The following is a 20915-nucleotide window of genomic DNA, read 5'->3' on the forward strand; positions in this document are numbered from 1 at the left end:
TATTTGAGTTGCATCTGTGCAGCGAGCCGGATAGAACAGGGGGGCATGGAAATGGAAATTGGGATGGGTTTGGAGGGAAGGGAAAAGCCATAAAAAAGAAAATAAAACAACATTGCATCGGACAAGGAAAAATTCAATCTAGCTGGTACTACTACTAAATAGCGACCGAGCGCCATTCGTGCTGCTTGTGCACTTTACACAAAGGGAAATACATTCCAGACTTTTAGGGGGAGGGGGTGAGTGATTTTGGGGAAATTGAAACAGCTACAAAGCGTAACAAATAGAGCTAGACTCGTATGGTGTTATGCTTTGAAATAGTTTTCAGATTGGGATTTTTAGTACAAAGTATATTGTGATTTAGTACAACGTGCTTGGTCAAGTGGTCTTAAGTATTTTTTCGATTTTTACTATGTTATTGACTATGTAGACATAAATCAAGTCGTCGAGTTCAAGCTTTTATTGTCAATTTACAGGGGTTTTGAAGAAGTTTCAAGAACAAACGTTCATCAAACGAACGAACAAACGTTGTTTATTGTTGTATTTGATATTCTCAGGAGGTAAAAGGATAATTTGTATATTTTATGTCTAACACCAATTCATTTAAATATACTAAGAATAGATATAGAGTTTGCTTTATATCTATTGAGTACCAATTATCAGTTAATGCTTAATTACAGATATGTTTACAACGGATTGTGAAGATATAAATTGAAATGTTCTCCATCAAAGATAAAGCCCGCATCATTAAGCTGACGTGACAATCTCTGCTTTCTTACCGAAATCATTCTTATTCTTATTCTTATTATTCTTATTCTTACCGAAACCCTCCCCTCTTACAAAAAAACAGTAAACCAATTGCCTTTTCGCACCCCGGGGTCCACTGCAACAAGTTTCTACACACATTGTACACGCTGACTCCATTACACCCCATTACGCCGCCCCGTTTATTGCTTGTGGATTTCTTTCAGCAAAAACGCAAAACACAAATATCGTTTCATTTCCATCCAGCATTTCTACAACCCCATCGACAAAAACACACACGCACGCACGTACACTTTCAGTCCATTAACCCGTACTCTTCATTGCCTCGCGTGGCCCCAGAAGGCCCATGTCCCATGGAAGGCCGTGGAAAGTCCAAGGCGGTCGGAGTTCTGTCCTTCCCTCGTGATGTAGAAAGGAGGGGGAAGACAAGGGAACGGGGCTATAGTAAAGCGTGGGTCCCATTAGTCCAGCCCGGCAATCGATCAGTCGAACGGGTAGGTACAAAAACACTCCCCCCACTTGCCGTAACGTCTAAACCCCTTCTCGTGTGTGGTCGTCTACATTGCTCGGGTAGAGTTTACCTTACCCTGCACGGTACAGTGCTAGCCAGCACTCCAGCACAGGGCGAGGGCATTGGCGAGGGCTGGGCGAAATAAAAACAAAACCCCCAGACCTCCCCCGGCACAGTAATGCGATACGTGATACGCGCGCGCTAGCACCACCCTGCGGGTGTTTGATTTGACGTCCAACGGTAGCCGGAAGGTAAATGTTCCCGTTTCGCTCCAGCCAGTAGAGGTGCCGGTATAATCGTGCAATGCAACACGTTGCCCTGCTCCTGCTAAACGACACAAACTCACACACGCTACACATTTATTTTCTTTTGGGAAAGCTAGGAAAAACTTTTGCGATTCCTGTACCGAAAAAAACGCATGACTCCAATGTATGAATTTAACTTTTGTCCCTCACGAGTTGTTCCATTTTTCTTACCTAAAGTTCCTAAATCAATCAAATATTAGCCCCCAAAACGGTAGCACACACACGCACGCACACACAGTATTAGTAAACTGCTTTACTGCTTCCCTTGGGCGACCCAAATATCGCTTAAACAAATTCGCGATTTTTATTGCCCACTTGAGAGAGAAAGAGGAATGGGAGACGTTGTGGCCGAAGTGCTACCAATACTTTCGCTTCCAGGCCCTAGCTCCATCATTTGCATGTTGGGCCTTGTTTGGGGCTGAAATGTCATAAAATCGGTACCGACTCGCGTGGCATCGCAGATGTATGAAACTGCCCCACAGGAGTACCACGGCCCACAGTGGAACCATAATATCAAACTCTCACGAATCTTGCGTGCATCTGCGTTCGTGGAAAATCAGTGCCTTTAGGAGGTGAAGTAGCATGAGGAGAGCACTGGTATGGATAGCAGGCTTTAATTTTAATACACAACCACCACGTGAGCATGATTGGAAATGTGGTTTTGGGGTTATTAAATATTCCTGAACTTTTGGAGTTGGAACGAATCAACCGCCAATAAGCGTCACCTGGTGTGCGGTTAGTGTAACTGTCCATTGCAGTTCTTACGTTATTTGCCTTAAAGTTGTACTCCAAAATAAAGTTATCACTTCGATAGACTTCTTTTGCGATAAAAGGATTCAACTGTTCGGTAGGTTCCTAAGTACTGATGTACTTATTAAGCCTTGTTAGACATAATATCGAAATGTTATCTCCCGACACAACCAGCCATGTTCAACCTACATTATTCCATGCAATATTAAACCCAATCATACTAATTTCTACCGATCAGCACCACAACACTTTAATACACGCATTCCAACCCTCCCAAGAAGGTTTTGGATCTCCAAAAACCTTAGCTTTGAACCTTAATTGAATCGGCTCCCCTCCCGCAACAAAATAATCTTAATTCCTAATTGCCATCCCAACTGTTCTTCGTCGTACGTACGTACGTATGTGTCACGACGCCCAAACTTTACCTTCACTTTTCGGAAACCTTTCCCGAATTAAATTCCGTACCATTTTCATTAAGCAACAAACTTTTTAGCCTTTTGCAGCAGGTAAGCTCATTTACGGAGCCAAACGCTTTAACAAACTTTCCCAGGCCAAAATCGTACAATCTCATCATGAGCTTAGTAGCATGACCGAGCGCCATAAATTGGGGTTTGGGATTGGAGTTGCCCGCGAACCGGATTAGTCCTGCCAGATTCACACCGATTCTCCGGCGCTCCCCGCCCAAGGTTCATCATTATCGCAAATCGTATCATTCACTGGTCCGTGTCATGCAATTCCAATTCTTCGCCCGACTAACCTTCCTTTGCTGGGAGGTCAGGGAATTGGAAAGAGCTTCATTTAGACTGCGACACACACGCATACTCACACGGTAATTGAGTTAGAGTTTGTACTCTTTTGCTCCAGTTTAATGACGTACCGGCGGTACATGGAGCCATTTCTGGAGCTTCCCACGGAATGTGACGAAACTTTAAGATTGAAGCGTAACGAACGACCGCAAATAGATCACAAATACAGCGTCGGCGTTCTATTTTGACAGCCGGTATCTTCTCGCCCTTGCTCACATTTGCAGCTCCAATGCTTTTTTTGGCCTAGGAAGGAGTAAAAATAGAACCCAATATTCCAGCTCTGTCTCTGTGTATGACGGAGCAGGTACTCCAGCGAAAGCTTCCAACAAAAAAAACCTTGGTACGGAAGTGCCCTGTAATGGTGTTTGTAACCGATGTCAACCGTGTCACACACACAAACACACGCGCGACAAGTGATGTTGGTGACCCATCCGTGGAAATTGACAGGCCTATCCGGTGCTGTGCAACAGTTTGATGCGAGAGGCGCATGTCTTCCTCGAAGCCTACGGAAGCCCTATCTTCTTTTGCTTACTTGTACACCAACAAGCTCTCTCTTTTTCTCTCTCTCTCATTTTTACAAGAATTTTAGACTCTCTTTGTTTGTAACCTTCTGATAAGAGTAAGAAGCTACCTCCAGCAACAGTGTATGATACATCAGGGCGGTTTAAAATACAAGTTTCGCTTATCTTTTTTAAAAAAATTGATTCTAGGAGCTTTCTAAACTGAGTTTCGTTTCTTTCAAGAAGACATTGTTAAATTGTCAAGTGGATAGTTAATAAATTAATTGGAAATTTAATCCCTTCTTTAAAGTAACATGCAGCGTAATCAGCAAATTCTTCCTTCATCCATCCCGTTTTAATCGGCTTACTGTATTGGAAACACCGAACCAAAGTCTACACGCGGCACGAGTTTGTATTTTTCTCCCCATTTCCCCCTTTTCATGGAAAGCAATAAGCATTCCCAGACGCCACCCCAGCCAACCACTGTCACTGTCCCACTGCCAACCAAATCCAATCAATCGTATTGACAACGTACTGATGGAAGACAAATATTTTGACTGCCAAATTTGCTTACCACGGCCTTTCTGACTCCCCGACCTTACTCCGAACTGTGTTTCGCGCGTTGAAAAGTCACACTGACGTTGTTGTTTTAGCAAAAAACGCATGCCATCGGTGCTGCCCAGGAAGTGAAACGGTGCAGTCGTTTTTTTTTTTTTTTTTGGTAGGAGAGCACAAACAGAAAACAAACATAAACATTCCCAGACGGTGTGGATTAAATGGTACTTTGGGGGGAGGGTACGGAGTCTTCTAAGAGTTTTGAGGGAAAACTTGAGGAACAACATATTGATACAGTCACTCCATCACCATCTGGGAAGACATTTTCAATTCCACTAGACAACATACAGCTTGTCATTGCCGATGCATTGAGCAAACCGTACGAACGCAACAAGAGTGTCCATTTGTTTGCTGTGTCTCTGAAAAAAACAATGCAACCCCTTCATTGATCGTGCATTTGTTCGGCTACGGATTGATTACATCCATCATGCATCATATGCAAGTAACTCAGCCCGCCCGTCTCGGCAACGTCCCTCGGCACTTGTCTTCGCTAATTGGACAGCGGCGTCATAAATCTCCGCCAAAAACTGCAGCGCGAGTGCGTTCGGCCGCGCCTTATTGTTCGGCCGCGCAAGCAAACAGCAGCTTGACGGATTGGCGACACTCGCCGATGCCATTATTCATCGCCCGTCTGCGAGCTGCGTTGACGGACGGTACGCCACGGTACTATCGTGGTGTTCTTCCTACCACACTCACTCTCCCTCCCTCTTTTATTTCTTAAGTGTCTGACGTGGGACAGCCGCATAAAACATAAAAACACACGCGCGACGAATCAACTATTCTATTCTTATACGCTTCTTTGCTTCTGGGGCACTTTGGCGTCCCCGTCTGGGAGCAGTTGTTGGTTGTATTGAGGGAGAGAGCCTAGGCTTTCCTTCAACGGACCATCATGTCATATTCTCCAGGCGTTGGCTTAAAAGGTTACCCTTTCTCAGAAACATGACATTAAATACTGTGTAATTGGTTTTATTTCCTTCTCAATACAACGTTTGATTAAACTGCAAAGTAATTGTACAGCAAAGGGCCAGATAATAGCTGCCAACTTCCAACCTTCATCTTCTTAAAAGTCAAAGTTTGCCCCCGTACGCCTCAAGCATTGCACAAATAGTTTACCAGTAGGAAGCAACGGAAGAGAAAAGAAAAGTCGTACCAAACAATATCAACATTTTCCACATTCTCCGGTGCAAAAGTTGCTTCCGGTGCCCGATGTATCCGGGAAAGCACCGACACACACACACCCACACACCTACCGCTTCCTTGGCCAGATGCCACACACCGGCACGGCTTTCGCTGCAATCGGCTGCAAACGATCGTTTTATCATCGACCTGACAGTTCGACGATTGTTTATCGCACGAACGAAACGGAAACTTCACACCATTTTTTGCACACTTCCTCACCCTACCCGCTGTCGTCCGCTTCATCTTGCCACCCCGCAAACCTGTCCCCTGTCCTTTTCTTCCCCCTTCCCCCCTTCTCTACAGACACGACTTTTATCGACTTTTCACAAATTCTCTGCTCCACACGTCGGTGACACCCGACGCGATACACTTCTCTGGCGCTGGCTCGCGCACCGGCCCAACCCAAACCGACGTCTGTTCACTGTCGACTATACTATAAATAAACTTTTCGCTTTTAATAATTATTGTCTGCCGCCGCGGGACGCCCGACTGGCGAGTCTAACTTTAGTCCGTACACAAGCACACACACAACCGTGTGTGTGTGTGTCCCCGACGTGAGAGAGCACGCGTGCTCTTTTGCCCCGGTTTGGCCACCCCATCCCAGGGGGAGGGGGAGTTTATGGGATGCAGTTGTATGCGATCTCGAGGTTTGGTGGTGTCTCGCGTCCCGCGCGATTTTACGCCCCCTTGTGCATGGCGCGAGTTCTACTGGGTTACGGTTTTCCACGGTGCGTTTTGCCGCCAAGAGGTGGTCGCACTGAATTTTGGCCGATCTGGCGCCAGCATACTGCGCTGCTTCACACACACACACACATACACACGCACCATAAGCCACCAGATTGCCAGATGCTCCCATACATCATGCGCGATCGTCTTCAGAATTCATTCATTCTATAAAAGTCGGACTTCGTTCTTGTTTGGGCTATTCTGTTAATAATAATTACTCATACGTTTTGAAAAGTGGCAAAAATATAAGTAATGCCGTTCATACAGCATTGTGGACCATTTCGTGCCAACAAGAAACAAATTAAAAAAAAAAACCACCACCATCTGCAGCGCGTTCGCTGTGTGCGAACAAACAAAACTCATGTGCTGCGCTATCTTGATTGTTATTTATTTATAAAACTTTCCTCTGGGCGAATGCCCTTCTCCATCTCGATCGTGATGCTCCTCCCGCCTCCTACTCAGGGGCATAGGATGGGTGTTTATGGTGCTGGTCGCGTCAGCGCGTGTGTGGCCGGCTCTCCGTACGGTGTGACGACGACCCAGATGAAAATCTGGGCGCTCCCAGGAGGCGTCGGACCCGTGGGGTGTGGATCACCAACAACGACCATAAAGAAAATCGCAAACCAATGGTGGGGACCCTACGAGAAACGTTGATTGAATCCGATTCTTGGTGGACTATACAGCAGCAGCAGCAGCCACACGTACACAAATCCAATGGCTCTACTGGCTGTAATCTACTGACTAAGAGCGTCTGCAGCATGTTTTGATTTGTGTCGAATAACAAATCAAATTGAAGGCAGGTAGACACACAGTACAGTAAGTGTGAAGGAGAGTTTGGAGCTTAGGCATGAAAGATTTATCGTGGAAAAAGTCGATGTCTGTATTCTGATTGGATAAATAGTTCCAAAGAAACAAGGTACTTGGTCATAATCTAGTGAGAATCGATCTGCGTCCTGCTATGTTGAAGTCGAATCGGCTACACATTCGACTGCGAAGCTATCCCGCGACATGATCGTTGATAATCAATAAAATCGAACATTAAGAAACAACAGAATAGTTCATTCGTAAATGCTTTGAAATATGTTGTAGTATTTAACATTGATTATAAACTGAAACGCTTTTGTAAACAGTAATTGCAGACTCTAAACTGGACTACAATGTTTTTTTTTGGAGAATATCAATTTGAGCATCGAATGCATTTGACAATAATTTTGCTGTGCTTGTTTGTTTTCTGTTTTCATGACTTTCCTTACCTGCTTCATTAATGGCACGAGCGTTTTTTCGACCGATTTGATTTTGATATCGAGCATAAACTCGCTCGTCGCCGTAGTTCCAGCGCCACCGGCCACATTGCTCCCGCTTCCCTCGACCATGCTGCGTGATAATGACATTTCGTTGCGTTTCCTTTCCTTTACCGACACCGAGCTGCACCCAAACAACACACACACACACACTGCGGCACTAAGACTTTGGTGGGCAAATATTTTCAATCACGCATTGCATTCTCCTCAACAAGCGCAGCCATTGCTTGATTCATTCACCCAAACCCAAACACGAATGCTCTTTTCTGTTGATTTTTATTTTTGTTATAAATAATTATTATCACCACACAAACACGCACACAAACACACACACAGGCACCGCTTGATCGCTGAAAGGTTACTTTTGGCAGGGTAAAATTAATTTTCCTCCTTTTCCCGCAATAAACCGGCCGTCCGTTTTGCGGCGAAACAAACACTCGCGCTGTCACCGAGCATCAGCATCGATTTGCAAGTATACCATTCACCAACCACTGACACCGTGGGGTGCCGTATCGACCACCATCACCACCACTGCCACCACCGCTAATACGCACACGTACGCAACGCGATCTTCAAAGATTTTGCTTTGTAGAAACGCACGGCCGATTTTATCACCATCAGAAATATCTCATTTTTTCCCGCACCGCGCGCTGTCGGAAATAATTCGCCGCTTACGAAACGAATCGAACAAACCTACCCGAAAAAGGGTACGTAGCGGGGTGTGATGGGCAGGAAAATTGTGAACCGTCGCGAACAGAACAGATCGGCTGCCATAAATCCCGCTACGTTAGAACGCTCCCGTTGTTTCCTATTGAGCTGTCAAAAACGCATACACACAGGCGGGCGAGCGCGCGCGCGCGCGAATACTCAAAGCCCTGCGAACGTTCAGATCACGCACACACACCCATCACAGAGAAACTTATCTTTACCTATTTCCCACCTGCCTTTGTGCGTTTTGGTCTTTCAGCACGGTAAGAGCAATGGGCTAGGAATCTTCAAATGCATAAGGCAACATAACTAATGGACCGGATCAGCACAACAAATGAAAACGATCGCGGACTAGCAGCAAAAGTAGAACATGCATTGACTACTATAACTCGACGCACACACACACACACACACAAACACTACACTGAAGCTAGTGGCGGTAATCTGTCAAACCGTGCGACTTTGCCGATCGAGTTTTCCTTTTCCCGCAGTCACACGCACACCGGCGCACGGTCGAATGACATTTCGCTCCGCTCGCAGTGCCCGTGATCTTTACCCTCACGCGATCAGCGATCGGGGTTGAGTGTACTTCCACTCGCTACACCAAACGCGCTCCGACTGACTGGCTCGGTACGATCGCGGTCGAAAATTCGTACCGACCGATCAGCTCGGAAAATTCGCTCTCTCTCTCTCGCTCGGAAAATCTTGCAAGAGATACTGTGACCATACAGGGTGATCATGAAATGAGAGAAACCAGTTGAAAGAGCAGCACAAGAGAAGAGACGGAGAGCGATAAAAATAGGGACATCGCTTCTTTACGGAGTTGAATCGATTCGAGTATTGCAAGCATATGGTTTAAAAAGTTATTGTAGTAATTATTCATAAGATTATGCTTGGGTCCGACCAGTTGAATGTGCCACACATTAAAACTCACAGGAAAAAGGATTAAATTTTGATTAATCCCTAAACGCCATGGAGCAGCCTGGTACTTTGTAACAAATGATTGGAACAAAAATTGTTTTCCATTTCTTTCTTTAAACAAGCTTCTAGTTCAAGTCTGTTTTCACAGTTGAGGTAGGTAGATTATCTTACTGATGATATTGAATGCTCGGCTCTACGCGATTGATTAAAAATTGATAACTGAATTATTCTACGGGAATAGAGACTACGGGTACCATCTTCTATAAGTCAACCCAGATCCTGGCATACACTGATGATATAGACATCATTGGTCTGCGGCTCTCCTATGTAGCAGAAGCCTACCAAAAGATCGAGCAGGCGGCAGAGAGCCTCCGATTGCAGATAAACGAGGCAAAGACCAAACTGAACTACCAATAGATAATCAGAACCTACGTAGGCGTGACGTACAGATTGATGAACGCATTTTTGAAGTCGTCCCAGAATTCACCTATCTCGGGTCAAAGGTCAGCAACGACAATAGCATGGAAGCTGAGTTGCGTGCAAGGATGCTGGGTGCCAACCGGTCATTCTACAGCCTGAAAAATCAGTTCACCTCAAAGAACCTGTCGTGACGGACGAAACTGGGACTATATAGAGTACCTATATAGTACCGGTACTCACATACGCCTCTGAGACATGGACACTGTCCAAATCTGACGAAACCCTCTTAGCCGCGTTCGCTTAGGAAGATGCTAAGAAGGATACTTGGCCCCGTATGTGTGGAAAGACAATGGAAGAGCCGTTATAACGACGAGCTATACGAGATGTACGGTGACCTCACTGTCGTACAGTGTATCAAGCTCGCCAGGCTCCGGTTGGCTGGCCATGTTATACGCATGGAAACGGACGACCCAGCCCCTAAAGCCTTTTTAGTCCGTCTACAAGGACAGAGGAGGCGTGGTAGGCCCAAATTGAGGTGGCAAGATGACGTGGAGGCGTCCGCCATTAAGGCCGGGATAACGGACTGGCAGACGAAGGCGCGAGACCGTGAGCGGTTTTGGACACTCCTGAGGCAGGCCAAGACTGCAAAGCGGTTGTAGCGCCGGATAAGTAAGTACGTAAACAAATTATCAGAAGTGAGCCTTTCAAGACGAATTTTGTTATTGAAAGGAGGATAAATATGGAAGGAAAATATTCCAATAACAGATATCAAACAATAATCATCATCAACCTGTTTATTCTCATTACCTGAATCGTTTATGACGTGCTCATGATGAATTCAATCAACAAGCACTTTACAAATAGCAATAAGTGCTTTCCTAACAGTCAATGCTTTCAATCAATACACCTAACCGCTCGCAATTCTAACATCGTTGAAAAATTACCATCCTGAGTGGACGCAAATCTGGTTCCGATCGTTTTATTGCTTAGACACCAGCAACCACTCTGTTAAATAGCTTGGAAAAATAAAGTCATGACCACCAGCACCCGTGCACACGCTACGCTAAGCTTCCCTTAAAACTATCCTGCATAGCACATCATCCTAGCGCAGCTTTGGCACTGAATAGCAAAAAAAAACGGTCCGACCGATCCGGGATAATGGAACGCAAGCTAATTAGTGGACTCGAGCGTAACGCGGAAGTGCCCATCAAGGCGCGATGGGCGAACAAGTTATCGCATGCAAAGCAGGGATTTCCACCAGCTCCCTTCCTGCCTGTCTGCAGCATGGCGTGACGTTCGCGTGAAAGCATCCGCATGGTCAAACACGGAAAAACCCCCTGCAGGATTATAAGGATACCATCCACCTACACACAGGCACAATAACGTGCGATGCACCGCTCGCTATGCGTCCATATCGATGGAAACTTTTACCGCTCGATACTCGCTCTATCCTGGCTAAACTGGCGGATGTACGAGCGCTTTGCTCATTTCCTTACCCTCCAACCAGCACGCTGCCATCGATGGGCGCTCGCGGGAAAAGTTTCAAATTCCCAATATGGTGCCGTCCGCTTCTACGACCAGACTTTGTGGGAGGGGGGGGGGGAGGGGATGGCCAATGCAAAAGTATGACGGACGGACCATTAATTATGCACAATAGCAGCAGTCATAAATTTTACATTCGTGTACAATAAATTATCCTCCGTGGCCGTGGTGGGCCCCTGGCCACGCTGGTCCGACATTATCAATCTTGCATCGTTCTAGCACCGCATCGGAGCCGAGCAACCGTTTCATTTTCTTTCCATTTGCGTTAACAAAGGCGTGTTGAAAGTGAAACTTTTCGCTGCACGCATGCTGTTTGGCGGGAAGCGCAGGAAATGTGCAACTGCATCCGTGTCTCTTGCCATTAGTCTGGTTTGTATTTATGTATCAGGTGGTGAGGTGGCACGAATCCATCAGCTAACATAACAATGCTTTTTGCGAGTGACAGAAACGTGCTGATGGCTTGGTGGAACGCACTATTGTTGTATAATTGTGTGCATTAAATTGAGTGTATAATTTTCTTTGCTTACAAAGAGCAGAATATTGTTTCATTATTCTAATATCGGGATCAATACACAGACGTGGAAAAGAATAAATGCTCTTCGAGCAAGCGTTATCCATAAATTACGTAATACAATAAACATTAAGGGAAGGTAGGTAAAGACGGACACTACGGGTAAGATGGACACTTTTCATAAATGCATAAAAACGGTAATTTTCGAAAAAAAATGCACAATGCAGCATCCTGACTTTAAGTTATACAACACATTTGAGAACATTTTGGCATTATGTATGCAAAATTATTTAAATTCACGAAAAAAATTTTTTTTCAATTGTGTGCACCTTTGTGAATCTAATTTGATTACTGCGGATATTAAGCTCTGTAATTTGCATTGTTTATATTTTCGGAAATTTTATTACATGAACGATTTGTCATGATTGTTAAGCAAAAAACTGGCAAAAGAACGAGAATGAAAGAATTAAAAAATCTTGTTTGCGCCTAGTTTAAATATCCTGACACCAAAGCGGGAAAGACGGACACTTTGTTGTAGGGAAAGATAGACACCGATTTATTGATTTATTTTACTTCTTATATCAATTAGTGTTGAATAGATTCCTTCAAATACCCTAAATAAAGGTATTCCGAAGCTATAAACCGCAACTAGCTATCAGCAGCTAGAGAAAGTATTGAAATAAGCGAGAAATGTAACACCGGTCAAAATAGTAGCCATTCGTTATGCTATTACTCGCTTGACGCTGATGAGACGCTTCACGAAATCCAATATCTTCTCACGACTTGGACAACTTTAAGCTATAAAAATATGAGGCATTGATACGACATCGTTCAGGAATAGATGAGAAATTCTATGGGATTATAAATATCAAATGTTAATTTTGACTTGGTGGAAAATGGCTTAAGCTATTAACAAGTCCCTCAAAAAAATCTGAGATCGTAGACTTTTTGCGGAGTAATTTCCTAAAAAGAAGTTCTAGACTGTTGTTCTGTAAGCAGGAGCAACGTCAGCTGTCTGTACACGATATGGCTATAATGCTTTAGATGCTGCATTCTACGATATATTACAAGCGCCGCTTACAATTTCTAAATTCATGGCTGAATGAACAGTCGTTGCAATTGCCCTTCTTCTTCTTCTTCTTCTTCTTCTTCTTCTTCTTCTTCTTCTTCTTGGCCTTCTCATGTATGAGCACGTCTAGTAGACATGGCCAGGTCGTCAATCCGTTTCCAGGAAACTCGGTCCTGGGCTGCAGTCCTCCAACCACGGCTGCATCCGATCTCCGACAGGTTCGACTCCACCTGATCCAGCCAACGAGCTCGCTGTGCTCCTCTACACCTCGTGCCGAACGGGTCGCTGACGAGCACCCTCCTGGTGGGGCATGAGCCGGCATCCTCATCACGTGTCCCAGCCATCGTATCCTTCCGGCTTTGATGACCGTCAGGATATCAGCACCGCCAAACAGCTCAGCTAGCTCGTGGTTCATCCTCCTTCTCCACACGCCCTGCTCGCACACACCGCCAAAGATAGTCCTTAGCACCCGCCGTTCGAAAATGGCGAGTGCATTGGCGTCCTCCGTCAGCATAGTCCAAGACTCGTACCCGTAGAGGACTACCGGACGAATCAGTGTGCGATATATGGCGCATTTCGTGTGTTGCTGGAGTCTTCTGGATCGCAGGAGTTTGTGGAGCCCGTAGTAGGCACGACTTCTCTGAACAATGCGCCTTCGGATTTCGCTGCTTACGTTGTTGTCCGAAGTTACTCTACCACCTCGAGATCGTCGCCGTCAACTGATACTCTGCTTCCGAGTCGGGCTTTATCACGTATAGACCCCCCGGCTAGCAGGTACTTTGTCTTCGTCGCATTGATCCTCAATCCAATTCTTTCGGCCTCGCGTTTCAGTCGGGTGTACGCAATTGCCCTAGAGTTGGGTTATGTACGTACCATGATGTGGAAATCAATAGGATGTGTTAAAATACAAAAAACTTTTTCAATTTCCAACGTTTTTTATAGGTGCTATCTTACCCTTAATGGTGTCCATCTTTCCCATATCAGGTGTTCGTCTTACCCGAATATTTCAAAACTGCAAGAAGAAAACCATGTTTTTCTTTCATAAAAAACACAAATATCGATAGAAACATAAATGTTCCAAAACATTTTCTGATAAAACATGAGTGTAAGATAATGTATGCACATTTTCATGGTCGTTGCACTTATAGATCCCTAGATTTTTACCATTTTCCTTAACGTGTGCGTCTTTACCTACCTTTTCCTAAGGTAACATCCCTTCATCCGTGAATTAGGTAATGAATGGGTATACCTTTTCAACTCTTCAATGTTTTTTTTCTTTTATTTTTATGTGTATTGTGCATTGATTGAATGGCTTTTCAACATTAAAGGCCTAAATCAAATAATTCTTTAATTTTGAACACTGGTCAAATAATTAGACTTACTTTTACGTAATATATGGATGACTCCTATGTAGTTGAGGATCATCTTCTTTCTATTTTGGTACTTTACAAAACTTTAAGTATTTTAAAATGTTTGCTTCCCGTGAAAAAGTGAGATAATTGAATTCTTTAGGCGACTTCAACTTCTTCTTCTTTGGCACAACAACCGCTGTCGATCAAGGCCTGCCAGTACCCACTAGTGGATTGAGCTTGGCTTTCAGTGACTTTTTGTTACCATAGCAGGGTAGTCAGTCCTACGTCGAGGCTACTTCAACACAGTGCCAAAGAATTAATGTTTTTTATTCTCAGTTATATGCACTTGTACATTTGTTCGCTTTTTGTCGTTAAGGGCCGTTTACGCGATTATTCTCCCTTTTTATATGTTTTGAACCGGATCAAAACATTGCCTAATCTAACAATGCTTGGAACCTTACAAATGTTTCAACAGTAAGCATTACGCAATTTATGGATGACCCCTTAATATATTCTTTCAAGCAAAAATAAATCAAATAGAACACAGCATTTAATAACAATTGTTAATATTGCCTTTATTTTCAAAACCAAACCTACTGTCTAGAAAACTACGCACTAACAGTTCAAACCGTCTTACCACTCCATCCTAACCCAAATTCATCAAACTGAATTCATGCTCATCCCGAACGGAAAAAAAACACGGAAATGGATTCTTAAATACATTGTTATTAATTTCTATCGCAATCATCACACCGCTTTGAATTACTGTTCATTGCACACCCGCCGTTCCGTTATTTATTTCCGCTTCTTCAGACTTTCTTTTATAATCCGAAAATTTATCTCCCTTCTACCTCATTGAATTGTACTGTTATCGACTATCTGCTAAATTAACCAAGCTCAGCTCAAGCTCTTTACTCAATCGAGTGCAATGCGGTCCCTCCTTTCCAAGCCGTTTTCTTTTTATATATATTCGGCGATGCATCACTACCCAGTGTTGTTGGCACAATTTTGCCAACGCAATTCGCTTTGCGTGTATTGTTTTCAAACAGTTTTGCTTACACTCGAATTGGAAACTTACATCCTGTTTCTGGTGGATTCGCTTACAAAAATAATGGTGAATGTGTGAAACACACGGCCAATCGGAGAAGCCGCGCCGTAACGAAGAGGGTAACTAACCGTGCGATAAATAAATTACCTTTTACAAAGATTAGAGGGCAGATTAGAGGGAGAGACAGGCACACAAAGGCTCGACCATCAACAAAACTGTTGCATTTTCACCGACCAATAAGGGCTGGTAGCCCGGCTCTTTAAACTATGGTAAAAGTGTACACGCTCAACCAACACCAACATTCTTCTGTCCGCAAACTTCCCGCGATTCGAGCTTTGCGGCCTTTTTTTTGTCGTTCGATTCTTCCAAGGCGCAACACATTGTGTAACTTTCGTGTCAAAGGGAGGGGAGCGCCACTTTTGCTTAACTACCGCCCTAAAGTAACGAGGCAGCCGGATGTCCGGGAGCTTCCCCTCGCACAAGGCTCGTGTTTCTTTGGTTCGTTGCATTTGTTGCGCGTAAGCTAACTGTTAGGCAATCATACAGGCGGACCAATCGGGAGCGGCCTGCAATCCCTGCCTAACTTTTGCCCCTCTGCGGTGGTGGCGGCGACGGTGGATTGATGCCCTTGCGCTTGCGGAGCGACTCGGTCGGGCCCTGGGTCGGCCGCAACAGCTGGCGGAAGTTGAACGGCCCAAGGTACGAGTCGGCATTGCGGTCCTTCTGGAAGATGATCGCCTGCTCGACGGAATCGAACGAGTTGAGCGAGTTCATGCCGCTGCTGCCCGTGCTTAGGCTCGAGCTGTTCGAGCTGATGTCCCGCTCGTGCACACCGCTGTCCCGGGCCCGGTCGCGCTGATGGTGCAGCGGACCCTTCACGTCGATGTTCAGGTACTTGGACACGTTGAAGTTCTGGTAGTCCTTGTCCAGTGTGGACCGGTCGTCCGACAGGCTGCTGGCGCTCTTCGAATCGAGCTGAGCGAACGAGGTGACATGTGGGCTGAACCGATAGACCCCGTTAAGGAGTTCGCAAACGCCCTGGCCACAGTTCAGCTCCTGCTGACGCCAACCCGGAGGTCCTCCGTTACCTTGATGGTGATGCTGCTGCTGCTGTTGCTGCTGTTGACGAGCTTTCTGTTGCTGCTGTTGCTGCTGCTTGTGGTACTGCTGGACCTGCTGGAGCTGGGCCAGCTGCTGCTTCTGCTCGGCCGCCTTGCGCCGATGGTTCACCAGGAAGTTCGTATCGCCAAACATCCGCATCACCGGGCTCTTGCTGTCGATTTTCGTCTCCTCCGAAATGTTCTGATACTCGTGATGCTCTATCAGTCGCTTCTGAGGTACTTGTTGCTGTTGCTGCTGGTACTGTTGGTGGTATTCGTGCAGCGACTGGTCGTCCACACCCGCAAACCGACTCACAATCTGCTGCTGCTGCTGTTGCTCCTTTTGTTCGGAGCGTTTCTTCCTTCCAGCCGGCTCCTTGCGCTGCTTCTCGCCCGAGGACGCACCGGACGAGGCGGCCGACCCGCCGGATGACGAGGTCGACGACGCCGTCAGCCCATTAGCGGCCGCCTTTTCCTTCTCCTTCTTGGCCTTCTTTTCGCGCTTTTTGCGCTCTTTGTTCTCTTTCTCGCGTGCCTTCAGCTCTGCCTTCGCCGCCTTCTTGCCAGCGCCGCCGCCGCCACCGAGCCCGAGCAGGCCGAGCCGAGTGGGCGGTGTTGATGCTTCCCGTGTCGGCTGCTCGACCGGCGACTGGCGAACCGGGCTCGGGTGGGGTGGCGTTGGCTCGCCGGACGCGTCGCGGTGCTGGTTCGGCGAATAGCGCAGGATCTGTTGATTGTTCGGATTGAGATAGCTGAACGCTGGAATGCTACGGATGTGGGCCGGTTCGTTTTGATTTTGCGGCGATCTGTGGCGGGAGATGAAGCAACGGAACAATTCAATTATAAATGGATTCCGATACGCGGCACGAAGTAAGGCATCAACAGGCATGCCAAGTTGGATGTAGTAAAAGAGATGTGATGTTAATGGAAAGCAATCGTCCCGAAACCATTCGTTACTGCATGCAAATGGATTTAAATGAAACGAAATAAAAAAGGAAACAGTCCCAAAGCCCATCCCCCCATTACGCCAAACATTACCTTAAGGAATCCATCTCCTCCGTCTCCGTCTACTTACTGTAGAGGAAAGATCGATTCTTCGGAACGAAGACGGGTTCGTGCAGCTCGTCATTAATCGCTAAGGCGCGCTTGTTCTTCAGAGGACTGTTTTTCGGTTTTTGTTATTTTGCAGGAACCAAACGGAATCAGCAAAAAACAGTGCGTTTTATAGATACACAAGAAAATGGGGTTAGTTTGGAAAATGATTAGTAAAAGGGGTGCAAAAGAAGGAAACACTGCTGAGGGGTGCTCTTATCACTTAGTTGTTGTTATTTCTATCAAACTGGGCAATCTTGTTGATCAATCCCAGCTGAGCCCTGTTAGGCATCGTGTTAGCAGCATTAGGGATTTGTAAGAGTGAAAACAGAAGGTTAGTTTAGTCGGTGTGCCTAATGCAACGCGAGATTATTGCCTTGCCATTGCCACGGAGAAAACTTCTAACCGAAAAACTTCTCTGGCTGTGGATTTTACCTTGCGAGACCCTTAAACTTGTCCTGGGGCGTCGTGCCGTCCGTCCCCTGGAACGCCTGGTGCCAGTTGCTCGAGAGCTTCCGGTCGCTCAGCTCCATCTTGCGGTCGCCCAGGATGTCGTTCCGGTTGATGTCGATGCGCTGCGGCGGTTGCTGCATATTACGCTGCCTGCAAAGCGCGAAATTTTGAAAAAAAGGAAAAATGGAAAAAAGAGAATAAGTAAATAAGGCGCTTTCGTTACGCAAGAGCGCGTAGGCACTCTTCTTGGAAGGCGAACAATTCAAACGGTTAACATCCTTAGCAATACTTTCAAGGGGTGGAGACACTAATAGGGTTTTCTTTTTTTCTTGGAAACACACAAAAGGATGCTGGAACAAGGAGCTATTCAGAACAAGAAATAAAAATTCTACGCAAGAAGCAAGCGAATCTAGACATACGGCACACACACACACAACCAACCAGCAACGAAACGGAGTACGGGCTCACACTCACAGGCGAAGGATTCCCTTTCATTCTAACTCTCTCTCTCACTATATCCCATTCGCACTCTATCTCTCTCAGCCGTACATCCAGATCATAAACCAACTGCACAACGAAAACGCTAGCAGAAGCATTAGAAGCATATGCAACAACCTTTGCGAGCGCAGGTTGCGCTCCACCTCGTAGAACGGCATGTCCCACGGGGAGATGTCGTCAAAGTCCGCTGCGGGCGGTGGCGTTCTGCTTTTTTGAACGATGTTTACAGTTTTGTGATGTTTGTAGGCAGCACAGAAGAGAAACCGTGAAGAAAGAGCAGTTCAGTTGCAATTCCAGCCCCAAAAATCCCTTTTCCCACGCCACCTTACCTTTGTATCACTTCCTTCGTCATCTCGTGGTCGCAGTCGACGCTGCGGAGCGAGCTGTACTTGGCACAGTCACCGCCCGGCACGGTACCAAGCAGTCCCGGCACGAGCACGAACCCAGGCGGCCGCCGGTAGTCGCTCGGCAGCTTCTCGATCGCGTCCAGCGGCACGCCCGCCTTGTTCACGCGCAGGTTCTTGTGCACCTCCTGGTTGAGCATGTGCACGTTCTGCGAGAACGCGATCAGATCCATCTGCTGGTCCTTGGTGGTGAGCGGTTTCGGCTGCGGCTGCGGCGCCGGACCCTTCCGGCCGGCCGCCGCCACCGCCGATGCCGCTCCTACCGCTGCCGCCATCGCATCGCGGTTGCTGTTGTGTTTGCTCTTCTGCGTGCGGTAGTAGCGCTGGATGATGCGAGCTGCGTCCTCCTTCGCGAAGCCCTCCTTCTGCATCATGCGCTGCGCCTCGACGCGGTTCTTCGCGATGCCGAGGATGTACTTCGTCTTCGCCTCGATTTCCGGCGTCATGCGCATCTTCCGGATGGTGTACCCGCGGTAGTAGCTCTGGATGACGATGGCGGCCCGCTCGTTTTCCTTGTTGTTCATGTCCATGGCGCGCTTCTCGTGGTGGTGGTTGTGTTTCGCCTCCAGCTGGTTGCTCGACAGCTGGTGTATGAGCTTCGCCTTTGCCAGCGCCTGCTTTGCTTTGTTTTGCTCTGTCGGGGGAGGGGGGAAATGGAAGTCGATTAGTATAGAACGCTGAGCCGACTATCTATAGGGCGGATTCCCACAGCACACATACCGTTGTTCTTTTTCTCCTTTGCCAACCGTTCCTTTGCCAAACGCTCCTTTTCCAACCGCTCCTGCTCCAAGCGCTCCCGCTCCTGCTTTTCCTTCAGTATACGCATGCGGCGGCGCGTTAGCCAGCCGCGCACGTGCTTCTGCAGCGTGACGGCACTCAGCGCGACGCGCTGCTTCTCGCGCTTGTACAGTGCCTTCGCCAGCCAGCGTCTTACACAGGCCTGCACCAGCACAATCTTACGGACCTGCAATGGGAGAAAGACATGTTTAAAAGACTCCCAAAACACATTGCAATTAAAAACCTACATGTTCCTCGTACAGCTTCGAAAGGTACTCGACGTGATAGTACTTGAGGAACACCTTGGACTTTCCTAGTGCCCATCCATCCATTTTTAAGCGCACCAAAAGCAAGCGACAGGATTCTCGGTTCGATACGACACGTTCTTCAAAACTGTACGCCAAAAAGCAGTACCTGTGAAGCAAAACAAAAAGGTTTTAATATCCTCACAAAGCCACAAAGCTCTACCGATTTCTTACTTTCTCAGGAAGTCAGCAAAGGTAAACCGATGGCTGAACCCATGCTGCCGAATCCGGATCGTCTCCAGCACCCCGGTATACCGCAGCTGCTTCAACACCTTTGCCGCATCGAACGATTTGGCCGCCTTCAGCTCGTTCGGCTTGATGCAGCGTATGAACTGGGGCGTCCCCGTCACCATCTTCTGCAGCAAATCCATCAGCGAGTAGCGGAAGTACGTCGCCACCGTTTGCTGGGCCCGCGACTGCGACGCCAGCCCGCGCGAGTTAAACTTCTCCTTCGTGTCCACCTTGATGAAGCTCGGCACGTTCTGGCGCGAGCCCGTATCCTGGATGGCCGAGTACAGGTTGCCCGTCTTCGTGATCGGACACTGGAACAGGAACCGTATCATGTCGTACTGGCTTTGGCGGATCAGCTGTATGATTTCCGCCGGCAGGAAGTTGCGATTCTTCTCCAGAAACCCGTCCGCCTGGTACACCACCCGGCCGGCAAAGTGGTGGATGGCGAAGCAGACCGCATCCGACTTTGGCCGCTGGTAGAACTTGGACTTCACGTTGTTGTGGAATTTTTCTGCAAAATAAACAAACAATTTTTTGTAAAAAAAAAGATAGAGAAAGCGAATCAAACCACTCCTTACCAATCAATGAACGATCCGTTGAGCGCGGAAAGCGTGATTCCTCGTCCAGCAGTGCCAGCAGTCCCAGCGGGCGGCTCAGCAGCATATCCAGCACGGGACGGTTGTCGGCAAACTCGACCAAATCGACCGGTATACCTTCCGCCATGTACTCCTGTCGAGAGGAACATCGGTTTGTTTGGATAATGTGATTGAACTCGCTCGCTTCACTCAAAATCCACCCTTACCTGTTGCTCCCAGGTGAAGATGTGCTGGTTGAAATAGTACTGTATCTGCTCGTTTGCGATATTGATGCACAGCTGCTCGAAGGAGTTTTTGCTGAAGTTTTCGAACCCAAAAATATCCAACAATCCAACCGCCAACTGTTCCGAGCTGCAAATCAAAACATACCAAAACACAACGGAACGGTCAGTTCTGAAGTCTCCAAAGCTACCCGAAAATTCCCCCGAAGCGA

The 20915-nt window shown here is 46.9% G+C and overlaps 2 protein-coding genes across 6 annotated transcripts in view; both read right to left on the minus strand.

Moving 5' to 3' along the window:
• The window catches only part of LOC1270830 (alpha-catulin), a 72356-nt gene extending 63578 nt beyond the window's left edge, over window positions 1-8778 (minus strand). Inside the window, exon 1 of the mRNA XM_061655698.1 lies at window positions 7408-8778. Coding sequence (XP_061511682.1) covers window positions 7408-7545 — 138 coding nt within the window. The 5' untranslated portion in view covers window positions 7546-8778. The remainder of the gene's footprint in view (window positions 1-7407) is intronic.
• A 5749-nt stretch (window positions 8779-14527) lies between these two features.
• LOC4577508 (myosin-IIIb) overlaps window positions 14528-20915 on the minus strand; it is a 51704-nt gene continuing 45316 nt past the window's right edge. For 4 of the 5 annotated variants that reach the window (XM_061655191.1, XM_061655189.1, XM_061655192.1 and 1 more), the window contains 9 exons: window positions 20689-20833; window positions 20465-20615; window positions 19830-20397; window positions 19599-19764; window positions 19294-19537; window positions 18499-19207; window positions 18287-18373; window positions 17654-17821; window positions 14528-16932 (listed from right to left, as the gene is read on the minus strand). In XM_061655191.1, coding sequence (XP_061511175.1) covers window positions 15606-16932; window positions 17654-17821; window positions 18287-18373; window positions 18499-19207; window positions 19294-19537; window positions 19599-19764; window positions 19830-20397; window positions 20465-20615; window positions 20689-20833 — 3565 coding nt within the window. In that variant the 3' untranslated portion in view covers window positions 14528-15605. The remainder of the gene's footprint in view (window positions 16933-17653; window positions 17822-18286; window positions 18374-18498; window positions 19208-19293; window positions 19538-19598; window positions 19765-19829; window positions 20398-20464; window positions 20616-20688; window positions 20834-20915) is intronic. The other variant, XM_061655190.1, reaches the window with a different exon arrangement.

This window comes from Anopheles gambiae, chromosome 3, assembly GCF_943734735.2.
Source record: "Anopheles gambiae chromosome 3, idAnoGambNW_F1_1, whole genome shotgun sequence".
NCBI classification, from domain to species: Eukaryota; Metazoa; Arthropoda; class Insecta; order Diptera; family Culicidae; genus Anopheles; species Anopheles gambiae.